A 14,415-nucleotide genomic window follows, 5' to 3' on the forward strand; every position below is an offset into this window, starting at 1 on the left:
CGATGATTATGTCAAAATTTAAAATTCAAGATGGACGCCGTTCCAATATGGCGGACCAGGTACATATTTTTCCACAACCACCACAATATGGGTATCAAATAATAGGACTACACTGAGACACCCAGACACTAGACACTCGGACACTAGACACTCAGACGCTAGACCCTCAGACACTAGACACTCAGACACTCAGACCCTAGACACACAGACACTAGACACTCGGATACAAGACACTCAGACACTAGACACTCGGACACTAGACACTCAGACACTAGACACTCGACACTCGACACTCGACACTCAGACACTAAACACCAGACACAAGACACTCAGACACTCGACACTCAGACACTCAGACACTAGGCACTCGTCACTAGACACTCGACACTCGACACTCGACACTCAGACACTAAACACTAGACACTAGACACTCAGACACTCGACACTCAGACACTAGACACTCGACACTCGACACTCGATACTCAGATACTAAACACTAGACACTAGACACTCAGACATCCAGACACTAGACTCAGACACTGGACACTCGGATACAAGACACTCAGACACTAGACTCTCAGACACTTGACACTCAGACACCCAGACACTAGACACTCAGACACTCGACACTCGACGTCACTCGACACTCGACACTCGATACTCGACACTCGACACTCGACACCCGACACTCGACACTCGACAATCAGACACTAAACACTAGACACTAGACACTAGACACTCAGACACTCGACACTCAGACACTAGACACTCGACACTCGACACTCAAATACTAAATACTAGACACTAGACACTCCGACACTCGGATATAAGACACTCAGACACTAGACTCTCAGACACTTGACACTCAGACACCCAGACACTTGACACTCAGACACCCAGACACTAGACACTCAGACACTAGACACTCGAAACTCGACACTCGACACTTGACACTCGACACTCGACACTCGACACTCGACACTCGACACTTAGACACTAGACAGTCAGACACCCAGATACTAGACACTCAGACACTAGACACTCGGATACAAGACACTCTGACACTAGACTCTCAGACACTTGACACTCAGACACCCAGACGTTAGACACTCAGACACTAGACACTCGACACTCAACACTCGACACTCGACACTCGACACTCGACACTCGACACTCGACACTCGACACTTAGACACTAGACACTCAGACACCCAGACACTAGACACTCAGACACTAGACCCTCGGATACAAGACACTCAGACACTAGACTCTCAGACACTTGACACTCAGACACCCAGACACTAGACACTCTGACACTAGACACTCGACACTCGATACTCGACACTCGACACTCGACACTTGACACTCGACACTCGACACTCGACACTCAACACTCGACACTCGACACTCGACACTCAGACACTCAGACACTAGACACTCAGACACTCAGACACTCAGACACTCAGACACTCAGACACTCAGACACTAGACACTCAGACACTAGACACTCAGACACTAGACACTAGACACTAGACACTAGACACTAGACACTCGACACTCGACACTCGACAGTCGACACTCGTCACTCGACACTCAGACACTAAACACTAGACACTAGACACTCGACACTCGACACTCAGATACTAAACACTAGACACTAGACACTCAGACACTGGACATTTGGATACAAGACACTCAGACACTAGACTCTCAGACACTTGACACTCAGACACCTTTTTGGCCTCAGTTCCGTCGAACCCAAATGTACGAAACAGATATATCATCAGTTTTAATTGACTTTGGCACAGACGGCATGCACGTTATTTACCCTAAAGCCATACAGTTTCCAGCAAAATTCAATTATGGTACGGCTGAAAAAAGGATGTTGCCCTTAGTTTTGTCATGAGCATTCACCGTCCATAAAATGCAGGGCAGCACCGTCGACCATGCAGTAGTATATTTGGGCTCAAAATGGTTTGAGGAAGGACAAGCATACGTGGCTCTAAGTCGAGTCAAGTCTCTGGAAGGGCTATGTATTGAGGAATTAGATTGTACTAAATTATCAGGTAAGAAACCATGTAATAACGATGCACTGAATAAATTAAATAAAATGAGGAATATTCAGTAAACAATTTCACTAAATACTAAAAACAAGAAAATAAAAATCGGTAAAAAAACTTTTAAGTTAAACGGTTTTATTTTATATGCACTGAAAACTACAAAATAAATAAATAGTTACTTACCTATCAACCTACGTAGGTGATCTCGGTCATTAATGTCTCTGATGGTAGTGGTTGTCATAACATGAACCATGTCAGCGGCCGAAAGGCAGTTCATGAGAGAACACTAACACCAGGGTTTGCTTGGTAGGTAAACTAAGCAGCCCGCACTATAACAAGTAGAGATGGGCAATCCACCTGGGTGGGTTTAAAGTCTGGTGGGTAAAAACCGGGTGTTTTGGGTTTATTGGGTTTAAACCCCATAAACACCCAAATTTTTGGGTGTTTATGATTTTGTACTTCATCATCGTCATCTCAGCCGCAAGACGTCCACTATACTGGACATAGACAATATTATTATGCAGCCTACAGAATAAAAAACTTTTAATTTGATTTTGAGTTTATTAAGAAAGAGATGAAAGTAAAATGTAAAACTACAGTCAATCACTGTCAGATTCAGAGTTATTACAAGCGATGAATTGTATAGGTTCGATAGGCTCTATTTCGTCTAAACTGTTATGTTCATTTACTTGCTCAATGAAAGCTTCTAAGGTATTTTCTTCATTAAACTGAATGTCCTCGCATTCAGCTTTATGTTTAAGATTCCAGTTATAACAAATGAATGAAATTTTTTCAGTTCTTTCAGTTGTAAGTCGATTTCTTTTGTTATTATGTATGTAGCCTTGGATACTAAAGGAACGCTCAGTGGCCGCCGAAGTACAGGGAGCTGATAGAATACGAATCGCTACTTTGCTTAACTCAGTGGAACCACAAATACCTTTCCACCATATTAGGGGCTCAATGCTATCTAATGAGCTCCATACAAATCCTCTGGCCCAAAAGTTTTCTTTAGCTTTATAACACGCCAAATCTGCCATTACATTTGACAAACTTAAGTGTTGGCTTAAATTGTAGATAAACTCCATACCCTTAAGTTCTTCCTCTTGAGTAAGTTCGACTCCTAGAGTCCTGGGGTCTAGAATATATGCTGCAAAATGTATTGGCCTCATTGCCATATTGCATCTTGAAGATACTGATGTTAGAATCTGCTGTTTGCTTTCTTCGCTCAATGTCGAAATCTCATTTAATGCAAAACGTATCTTAGCTTGTACATCTCTAAATGTAATGTATGTGCGATGCAAACGATTCTGGTCGCTCTCTAAGTAAAATATGCTTTCAGTGACTGGTTCCAAAATACTTATACATTCCCCTGTCTTCGTCCAGAAATCATCACTTAGAATTAAATCTTTAATATCTCTTGAAATTACCACATCTTCTCTAACTGTTAATATTTGCAAAGCTATCTTATTTGCTTTCAAACTTTTTAACGAAGTAACATGACTTCCCCATCTTGTAGCACAAGGCAATTTTAGTGTTTGTGTAGAATCTTCACCCTGCCTTGATTTTATCAACAAGGAACTTAATCGTTGACTCCTTTTAACAGTTTTTATTATATTTATGGCTTGCATAATAAACACAGTTACTTCTTGTATCTTTACAATATCTTGGCACAACAAGTTAAGGATATGTGCACAGCAACCGAGAGGAACAACATGTGGATATTTGAGTTTTGTTAATTCGAATGCCTTTTGTATATTTCTAGCGTTATCGCCAATAAGTACAAGAAACTTATTTGCTCCATACACTTTCATTACTTTTTCAACTTCTTGGCTAAGGTATTCACTAGTGTGAGGATTACTTTCTGTATTCAAACTTTTAACGTATGCAGGTTGAGGTTTTGATATAAGAAAATTTATTATTCCTTCATTTCTTAAATTAGACCAGCCATCGCACTGAAGGTGTAAGTAACTACAAGCATTTAGTTCCTCATTTAACTCAAAACGCATTTCTCTATATATTTTATCTAAGTATTTTGTCGCTAAAGCTTTACGTGAAGGTATTTTAAATTTTGGTTGCAATTTTTCGAAAAATTGTATCCATAAAGGATGTTGCACCATCGATAATGGCGTCCCTGTTACAAATATAGCTCTCGCTAATTCTGTTTTTATATGATCATCGGTGTCTTGAAACTCAGCATTTATTGTAGTGTTAGCAGACGACGAGGGGCTTATAAAAGAATCATTTGTCTCTATCTCTGACAGTCCAGACATTTTGGTTTTGGACGAGCTATCTTTTATAAGTTTCATAGAGTCTTTTAATGTTTCTGGAGATTTTGGACAAGTGATAAGATGTTGAAGCATTTTGGCAGCATTACTGAATTTGTAGACCTTATTACAAAGCTTGCAAGAAACAGACTTGTTTGGTAAAGTACGGTAGTGCTCCCATATGCGTAAATCTTTAGGTCTCCCCATTGAACCTAAAAAAATGAACGATGATTAGTTGGTCTGACGAAAATTCAACAATAGAGTGCCTATTTTTTTACAATGATTATTTCTTGTTATTTACAATAAATTTATTAAAAAAATAATAAAATAAATACAAAAAACCTTTGTAAAATTACATCTCCTCGGAGGATTAAACGCAGACGCTAGTTTATTATCGTATTGTTCTGTATTTTTCTCAGCAACTTCTTTAATTCGATTAGGTACTTACGCATATTATGTTAAAAATAAATATCTAGTACACATCTTAGGCTATCCACCATTATTATCCAATGACGACTCTCAGCTAACTATGCACTATCATCCAAAATAAACGTGTATGGAAAATTTTATCCCAGTCGGTTGAGGATTGAGGATAATTGCATCAACATACGAACATACCTACATACTTTTATTTACATAACGCAAGCTAAATAAAAGCTTGTAATAATACATCTAATTTTAAGTTAAAATTGTTAAGTGATCATGATATAATTGTATCATTCAAAAATCCACTTACCTTTAATTATTTCTTGTTAAGTATAAATATTATTTCAAATCTGCTCCCTTAATATGCACTTTTTTACTGCTTTTCCTACCTAACACGTTACCAGGAAGTCACGTTACCAGAGTCAGAGTAATAGTGAACACGTTTGACAGTGATTGTCGTCGCCTCATATTCAGCGTCGACGAATAGGGGAATCCCCAGTCATAATGTATTGCATGCGTGGCGGTCTTACTTCAAATCCATAAACAAAGAGATAATTACAGAACTCGATACTAGATGGCGCTGTTTTTGTTTGAAGAAAGTTTGCGGGCTAAAATACATAGAATTTCATCAATGACTTCCACAAAGAACAACATTTCTGTTTTTTCTAAGTCCGTATCTCTTCCGTATATTTCATAAGATATAAGCTTGGGCTACATTGTTATGCAACGTGATTTTGTCGCTGTCTTGCTAGCAGGGTTGACAGATATACGATTTAAATCGTACTCATACTATTATTTGTCTATTTTTTAATGTACGATCGTAAAGATTATGATCGTAATTCGCACAAAAACATACGACTTTTTGGTTACCTGGCAACATTTTTATTATGAAACGAACATGCTCACATCATCAGTCACATGCAACAATTTATTGGGGATTTCCCCTTCACATCTGGCAGTCCTGCTTGCTAGAATATAGGTAAGTCAGCCACAGTTACTGACGATCGATATTTAAAGGGTATTGTTTTTGTGCTAAATATTTCATAAAAAACGTTATTTAATACTTTGTGGATTATTAATTTAGTTGATAATCACTGGAAGTAAAATGGATGCTAATTTGAGAGATCAAGATCTTCGTATAAAACAGTTAATAAAAGAAAATCTACGTAAGTACTCTTTTTATACCTAGGTAGGTAAGGTATAATAAACACAAAAGGTACTTAGATCGCGTGTGTTCAAAGCATTTATTCTAATAAATTTAATTTAAAATTGTAGAAAGAAAAAAATGTCTGCCAAGCCGTAGCCGAAGCCGATCTCCAAATATATTTGGCGATAGTGAGACCCAGTGTCCAGATGATTTACCCAGCGTCGTCGCAACAAAGAAAAAAAACGAGGATAAAGTAAAAGAAAATTTACTGAAAGAAGAAACAAACTGTTCTAAATGCTTAATTTATGGAGAAGAGGATAAAAGAAATGAGTATTTCGGACTGTTAGTGGCTCAAGAATTTAAATATATACGGCCATGTGTGCGAACGAGGTGTTATGAAGAAATTTTAAAGTATCTACGGGAAGCAAAAGGCCAACATGTTGATCAACTGCAACATGAAAACACTGAAAATTAATTACTTTCATTTTATTATATATAGATTTTTAAAATTTCCTGAAATATTATTAGTTAACGTTTTATTTAATATTGTAGAATTGATCAATACAATTTATAAAAATAATTTATTGGTATTACTTACATATTTTCAAAAAAATACGTAAAAACCTATTTTTTTGGGTGATTATGGGAGTTTATGGGTGTTTATTGGGTTTTTACCAAAGCACCGGGTTTAAACCCGGTGCTTTGCCCATCTGTAATAACAAGTAGGTATTTTGACCTTCTAGTTCAGAAATATTTTAGTACTAGGCAGAATAGCTTTTAGGCATATTAGACTAAAATAAAAACGTGGGGCCCCTCTGAAATCATACCTATAGCAGAGCATATCTTATACTTTGGTAGATCATGAGCTCGGCGTTCGCTGGTGAAGCCGTAACGGCTGGTTATTGATGGTCAAAACCTCCAGTTACGATTATAGTAAGTCGATTCAGCGGACCCTGGACTCCGGAGCTATGAGGTTTCGGATGCGACCGGGATAAACCGCTAGGATGATGATGATGACGATTATAATAAGTCGATGCAATCCACACTTAGTATAGTAGAAAGTAATACAGAAATAGTTAATGGGCCCCACGTTTTTATTTTAGTCTAATATGCCTAAAAGCTATTCTGCCTAGTACTAAAATATTTCTGAACTAGAAGGTCAAAATACCTACTTGTTATAGTGCGGGCTGCTTAGTTTACCTACCAAGCAAACCCTGGTGTTAGTGTTCTCTCATGAACTGCCTTTCGGCCGCTGACATGGTTCATGTTATGACAACCACTACCATCAGAGACATTAATGACCGAGATCACCTACGTAGGTTGATAGGTAAGTAACTATTTATTTATTTTGTAGTTTTCAGTGCATATAAAATAAAACCGTTTAACTTAAAAGTTTTTTTACCGATTTTTTATACCAAAAAATGTCAATCAATTATACAGCCCGTCTGATGATAAACGGTCACTGTAGCCTATGGATGCCTGCGACACTAGGAATATCACGTGCGCGTTGCTGACCCTGAAGAAACCTTAATAGGTATATTTTGAAGAATTCTATACTGTAATCTCTAAGAAAAACTTCGACTTATCCCACAGCGTGAGGGTTCCCGGGAGATGATTCCTTTAAAAACGCACTGTACGCGATCATTTAGGTTCAAGCGTGTGAGGATAAATTCCCTGTCGATAGCGAGCGGTGCGATGATAAAAGGTGGCTGTGGACGTCATTTCAAACAATTTTTATAGAACACAATCCGTTATACAAGTGGACACACAAAGGGAGGCAAAGTTTCACCTTAGATTTAAGGGCTCGATACCTTTATATTAAGCATCAAAGATAAGATAGTGTCTCTTATATAAAGTCTCAAAATCGCATTAAAAATTATCAATTTGATCAAATTTCCACCTAATTACCACTTACTATCAGGTGGGCCGTATGCTTGTTTGCCACCTCAGTAGTATATATATATATATATATATATATATATATATATATATATATATATATATATATATATATATATATATATATATATATATATAATAATACCCAATAAATCTGTTTATTATTGGGTATTATCCGGCAAAATGAAGGATATATTATACGTCACGTCCATTTCTTCTGATCTAAATTACAAAATAAATTCATTGATTTTTTTCCAAAGTATATACATAAAACAAGTAAAATGATAGTGAAACCTTAAAAGGGGATACCGATATTCAATGAAGTTCGCCTGGCTCGCGCCACCATCTATTATTAATTGGAAACCGTTGAGCTGTACACTGCCATGATTTCAATATACATTACATAATAAAACGCTGGCGCGTCTGATAATATTACAATTAATAATTTAACAATTACTAATTGCCAGTCGTTTCATTCAATATACCGAGAAATATCGAAAAGCCGAAATAAAAACTAGACTCAGTCCTCTGGCAGCAATTAAGTGTATGTATTAGATTTTTTTTTTTACTACTTAGAATGGCAAACAAGCTGACGGTCCACCTCATCGAAAGTAGTAACCGTCGCCTATAGATATGAGCAGTACCATGGACATAACAGAGTATACTGTTTCGCCCATGATACCCCCCATGCGTTGCCATTCCTGAGGATTCAGGTGTTATTCCTCTGTACCTTGTAAATTCACGCCATATCTCACCCTTCAAATCGAAACACAGCCATGCAAACACAACTGCTTCACGATTGAAACACGAATGAGACAGAGGTACCCAAGCAATCGACTTTTGTACAAAGTATAGATAGAGTCTCAAGTTTCAAAAACGTGCCAACTTTTTGTTAACTAATTATCAAATTAACTGACTCGTTTTTTTATCAGTGTTTTATTCAATTACGCATACAATGTGTCTTTACATGTTATTTAATAAATAAAATGAGTATTTACGATTTAAAAAGATCCAGAAATTATAAGACAAAATAAGTATAGAAGTTATAATGGCATCAATCATAATTATTTATCACGCAAAATTGTAAGAAAAAGTTGACCCGCTTTTCTCAAAGCATTTGTATGGAGACACTGTGTCTATATAACCTAAGAGAGATATGTGACGTACAGCGATCAAACAAGAAGACAATTTCAAAGATATGAATATAATTTACAAATCCAATTATTCTAATAATCTTATATATAAAATTCTCGTGTCACGGTGTTTGTTACCAAACTTCTCCGAAACGGCTTTACTGATTTTTATGAAATTTTGTGTGCATATTGGGTAGGTCTGAGAATCGGCCAACATCTATTTTTCATACCCCTCAATGATAAGGGTGACCCTCCCCAAAAAATGTTTTTTAATTTTTTTACCAAATTTTTCCCATTTTATTTTATTATGATTTAGCATTGAAAAATACACACAACTTTAAATTTTCATCGTTTTACGATCAACCCCTGTCTGTTAATCGCAATTTTTATATTTCGCAATAAGTGGTAAAACAACGTTTACGGGGTCAGCTAGTAAATCTATAAAAAAGTAAAGGGAGTAAAGTAAAGAAGTTTCCATCGGCCGATCGCCAACAATATCAATGTTTACAAACAGAGAAATATTTCGATAACTCAATCAAACTAACTAAACTTTCAATACTATAAATTGAATTTAAAGTAGAGAAATGGCACTTCTGATATTTTGGCAATACTAGAAATATAACTTGAAGTAACTATGAACATTAAAAATAAATAAATTGATATATTATATAATCCATTTTCATTTAAGAGTTTCCTCTTGTCGGTGCAACTAATTCTTGCATCTTCCTCCAGCCAGCTCTGTCCCAGGCCATATCCTTTATCTCCCTGTACGACATGACGCCTAGTGTTTCCTTTATCTGTCCCATGTAGTTAATCCTCGGTCTTCCTCTTCCTCTTTTGCCCTCTATCTTTCCTTCTATTATGCTCTTAAAAAAATCGTCATGTCGTATAAGGTGGCCCAGCATTTTGCCTCTTCTATTCTTTATTATTTCAATCAATGTTCTCTTCTCGTTTACTCTTTTTAGGACTTCCTCGTTCGTTAGTTTTTCTGTCCAGCTTATCCTTTCCATTCTCCTCCATGTCCACATTTCGAATGCCTCAAGCATCTTTCTTTCCTTCTGCGTCATTATATAATATGTGTTAATTAAACGATTTGAATAATATCTAACTGTGATTAAATAATCATAGATATATTTATAAATATACAAAATATCCACAGAATTATTTTTTTGATGGATGACAATATATTGGTAACCTCGACTGCGTTAACGGTATACGCTGGCGAGGCACCAATGAGGGATGATAAGTGAGAGTGAAAAGGCAGGTCAGTACCCCATCATGACGAATACACTTAGAATTTAGTTCGATTGTTTCCATGGACACGACATGTATATAGATCGATCCGACTGTAAGAACAAGGATACATAGAAGGAATGACAAAATAAAAATTGTAAACCATATGGTCGCCTTTCTTCTTATGCAAATATAATTAGTAAAAAGAAGACGAAAGATACACCAGCAGTTGCTTTTTTCTCAATTCATAACAGGCTAGTGTATAGAAAAAATTTGATATGTCAATTATTTATCAATGACAAATTTTACATTACTAGATTATATATTGGACACAGTTTATGTAGAAGGTATGCAAGCAGGTTGTATCTGTATTTGGTAGGGTTATACGACCGTTGGATCTCCGGGCTGCGGATGGCGGGAATCATCCAAAGCCCCCGAGAGACAGGAGGTTCGGGAGTCGGTGCGCTCGGAGAGGCCCCGTCAAGGGGGCAGCGCTGCTGGTGACGCCTGCACTGACTGACCGCTGACGACTGCAAATCGTGAGCCCTCGTCATCGGCACACGGCGCTGGGAGGAATACCGAGGTGGTTTTTAGTGGGTAAAAATCCCACAGTACCCATCGCCATCCCGCTGGCGGTGGGTCTCTTTCAGAAGATTTTCCCCTCGTTAAAAAAAAGTAGCTAGCCTGCTATGAATTAACAATTTTATCACTCCTTCTATGTAATTCCTTGTTCTTAGATCTGACTAGCAATATACCTTATATTGGTAACTGGGATTGGTAGTTTGGATTACTAACAATCTCTCATCCCCCCCCATCCCACCCCAACTCACAGTAGTATTTATAAAAACATAAAAATAATCTTCATAAACATTCGCATTTGCATTCACTGTTTTGTAGTCGACGGCAATAAACTGTTGGGGCTCGACGCTCTTGTCTACTTTTCATGAAGTTAAGATATAAAAACGTCATAAAAAAAATACTAAAACCATGCACCAATGTACACTCGACGTTACTGCGAGGAGTACACCAGACAGCCATTTATCAAGACACGGCGCTACTTTAAAAACTCGTCACAAAGATTTATGACCGCCGCGAAGATTTATACCGGGATCGGATGAGGTCTAATTGTTTTATGCAAACATCATACAAAGTTGGCAACAATAGAGTCGATTTTGAAGCACCATTCCTCTAGACCTATTTCTGCAGTTAAAATTTGAATTTGTGTTCGCACGGCTGTGTTTCGGTTTGAAGGGTGGGATATGGCAGTGAATCTACAGGGTACAGAGGAATAACACCTGAGTCCTCAGGAATGGCAACGCATGGGGGGGTATCATGGGCGAAACAGTATACTCTGTTATGTCCATAGTACTGCTCATGTCTGTAGGCGACGGTTACCACTTTCCATCAGCTTGTTTGCCATTCTAAGTTTGTTAAAAAAAAAGACTTTATGCTAAAATTTTAGCATTAATTCCTGATTAATAGTTGCAGTAACGAGAGAAATGTTATATATTTAGTCATAAATAGGTAACGGTTATATTATATATTTATTTATAGGGTCATCGACATAAGATATAGCGAAACATTTCAATACAATACATTAGTGGATTAGATTATTTACATTCATCTGATGACACGCAACAATTCAAATTGAATTAAATTTAAATTAAATTAAAAATAAAACAAAACATAATGGCGAGGTACATAAACTTTTTACTTTAGACATGAACACAGAGTTACTGTCAAAGTGAATATCAAGTTCAGGCATGGTTTTGACAATATCGTTATACAAGCGACAGGTGATTCCCGACCCAAGTTTGTTCTGCAAGTCGCATTTTTGAATAGATTGCAGGGATACCGCGGCACTCCAGCAGGTACATTATATTTTTAAATGAGTGAAGATAGAATGGTAACCTCGCCTGCGCTATCGGTATACGCTGGCGGAGTACCAGTGAAGGGTGACAGGTGAGAATGAAGGCAGGTCAGTTGGCACATAGTGACCAATTGAACAAGAATTAACCACTATGGTTTCCAGGGAGAACCGCGTGAATGTCGACCTAAAAGAGTGTATTGCTAGTGATGGGGCTGTCAAATCTCATTACTGACAATCCCTTTTCCCTCTGGTACATTATATTACACCAATATTCTCTTGTTATGGAGAGAAACTAGGATAACAGTGGGACCTTACAGGTTATGCATAAAATCATATATTTATTTCTTTTCATTCATCTAAAAAATAATTTAATTACATGAATATCGAATATAATAATATAAATAATTTATATATATAATTTTATGATTGTTTTAATTCAGAATAAAAATCAATATTGTCAGTATCAGTATATAATTTTAAAATCTTACGAGATTATCTTCCTCTCTCCTCTTAGTCTAATTTCATATCAAAATTTTTCTTAATTAATTTATATTTTATGTATACTAATGGCAGTGAAATAAAATAAAATAATTCTAATAGTTTATTGTGACCTAACCTGTGATATGAGGGGGGAAAAGGGATTGTTAGTAATGGAGACTGAGAATCCCATTGCTATCAATATACCCAACTAGGTCGACGTCCTCGCGGTTCCCCCTGGAAACTATCAAGGTTAATTCCTGATGAATCCATCATGACGGGCTAACTGGTCTGTTTTCATTCTCATCTATCACCCTTTACTGGTGCTCCGCCAGCGTATCCCGTTAGCGCAGGCGGGGTTACCATACCACTTTTTTTTATGGGTGATAATGGAATGGTAACCCCACCCGCGTTATTGGTATACACTGTCGAGGCACCAGTGAAGGATGATAGGTAAGGATGAAGCAGGTCAGTTAGCCCATCGTGACGAATTCAACAAGAATTGTTCACGATGGTTTCCAGGGGGAACCACGTGGAGGTCGACCTAATAAGGCATATTGCTAGCAATGGGGCTGTCAAACTCCATTACTGAAAATCCCTTTCCCCCTTACCATACCATTTCCACCCATAAAAAAACCTATGATATGAAGTTTCATAAAATACTCGTAGTAGCCAGTTCAGTAAAATGTATTTTATTTAGGTAGCTGTATATGTTACGCTAATTTGCAATTTATATTAAAATTGATAGAGTTAATTTTCGTGTTGTGTCCATTTGAATTTTGTCGCAATGAAAGATGCAGTTTTTTTTGCGGAATGCAGTATTAATTAATTTAATTTGTTCTGTATTTCTCAATAAAATTTGTACAAATGGCTAGCTTAATACCGTATGGCATTCTCTACTAACTAACTATTATGTAAAAATAGAATACGTTTAAGGACAATAGTGAAGAACGTACATTACACAAAAAATTAAATTTACCTGTATATGTTACCTGTAATAAATTGACATAAATATCATACCATTACCCATTCGTGTTTCAACCGTCAAGCAGTTGTGTTTGCATGGCTGTGTTTCGGTTTGAAGAGTGGGATATGTCATGAATTTACTGGGTACAGAGGAATAACACCTAAGTCCTCAAGAATGGCAACGCTTGGGGGTATCATGGGCGAAACAGTATACTCTGTTATGTCCATGGTACTGCTCATGTCTATAGGCGACGCTTACCACTTTCCATCAGGTGGGCCGTCAGCTTGTTTGCCATTCTAAGTTTTAAAAAAAATACCGAATATTATTATAAATATTTACAAAATACATACATATACATAAATATATTAATACAGTGATAGATATGTTGTGACATATCTATTAAAAGATAACATATTTTTTTATATTTAACAGTCAATTAAAGAATATAATAATTATGTACTATTATTTACTTTAGTATTCAAGTATTAAACTTTTTTTATACAACTCAGAATGGCAAACAAGCTGAGGGCCCACCTGATGGAAAGTGGTAACCGTCGCCTATAGACGTGACCAGTATCATGGACATAACGCAGTATACTATTTCGCCTATGATACCCTCCATGCGTTGCCATTCCTGAGTACTCGGGTGTTATTCCTCTGTGTCCTGTAAATAAACTGTCATATCCCACCCTTCGAATCGAAACACAGTCATGCAAACACAACTGCGTCACGGTAGAAACACGAATGAGACAGAGGTGCCAAACAAACGACTTTTGTACAAAGTCTCCCAAAACTTCTTAAAATAATTGCTATAATAATTAAATTATAAGTACATAAAATAATTATTTAAAGCCTTAGGCAATATAAATTAATATAAAGGTTATCTTATAAAAAAAAACATTTAAAATAAAAGACAAATTACAGTCTTTTTCGTATTGT

At 36.8% G+C, this 14,415-nt stretch overlaps 2 protein-coding genes across 3 annotated transcripts in view; one reads left to right on the forward strand and one right to left on the reverse strand.

Moving 5' to 3' along the window:
* LOC116413505 (cell adhesion molecule Dscam2) overlaps window positions 1-14,415 on the forward strand; it is a 267,994-nt gene that overhangs the window by 16,963 nt on the left and 236,616 nt on the right. The gene's annotated exons all lie outside the window — the stretch shown is intronic.
* Window positions 2,403-5,877, reverse strand: LOC128200528 (uncharacterized). Its single transcript, XM_052894225.1, has 2 exons — window positions 5,061-5,877; window positions 2,403-4,536 (listed from the first exon to the last, which is right to left on the reverse strand). Exon 2 carries the CDS (start codon window positions 4,529-4,531, stop codon window positions 2,660-2,662), a length of 1,872 nt encoding a protein of 623 aa, XP_052750185.1. The 5' UTR covers window positions 4,532-4,536; window positions 5,061-5,877; the 3' UTR covers window positions 2,403-2,659.

Source organism: Galleria mellonella, unplaced genomic scaffold (genome assembly GCF_026898425.1).
Source record: "Galleria mellonella isolate WM207_F2 unplaced genomic scaffold, CSIRO_AGI_GalMel_v1 utg200, whole genome shotgun sequence".
Classification (NCBI taxonomy): domain Eukaryota; kingdom Metazoa; phylum Arthropoda; class Insecta; order Lepidoptera; family Pyralidae; genus Galleria; species Galleria mellonella.

Bases quoted from the DNA above. Each gene is read 5' to 3' on its own strand.
- LOC128200528 (XM_052894225.1), bottom strand. From the start codon at position 4,531: ATGGGGAGACCTAAAGATTTACGCATATGGGAGCACTACCGTACTTTA.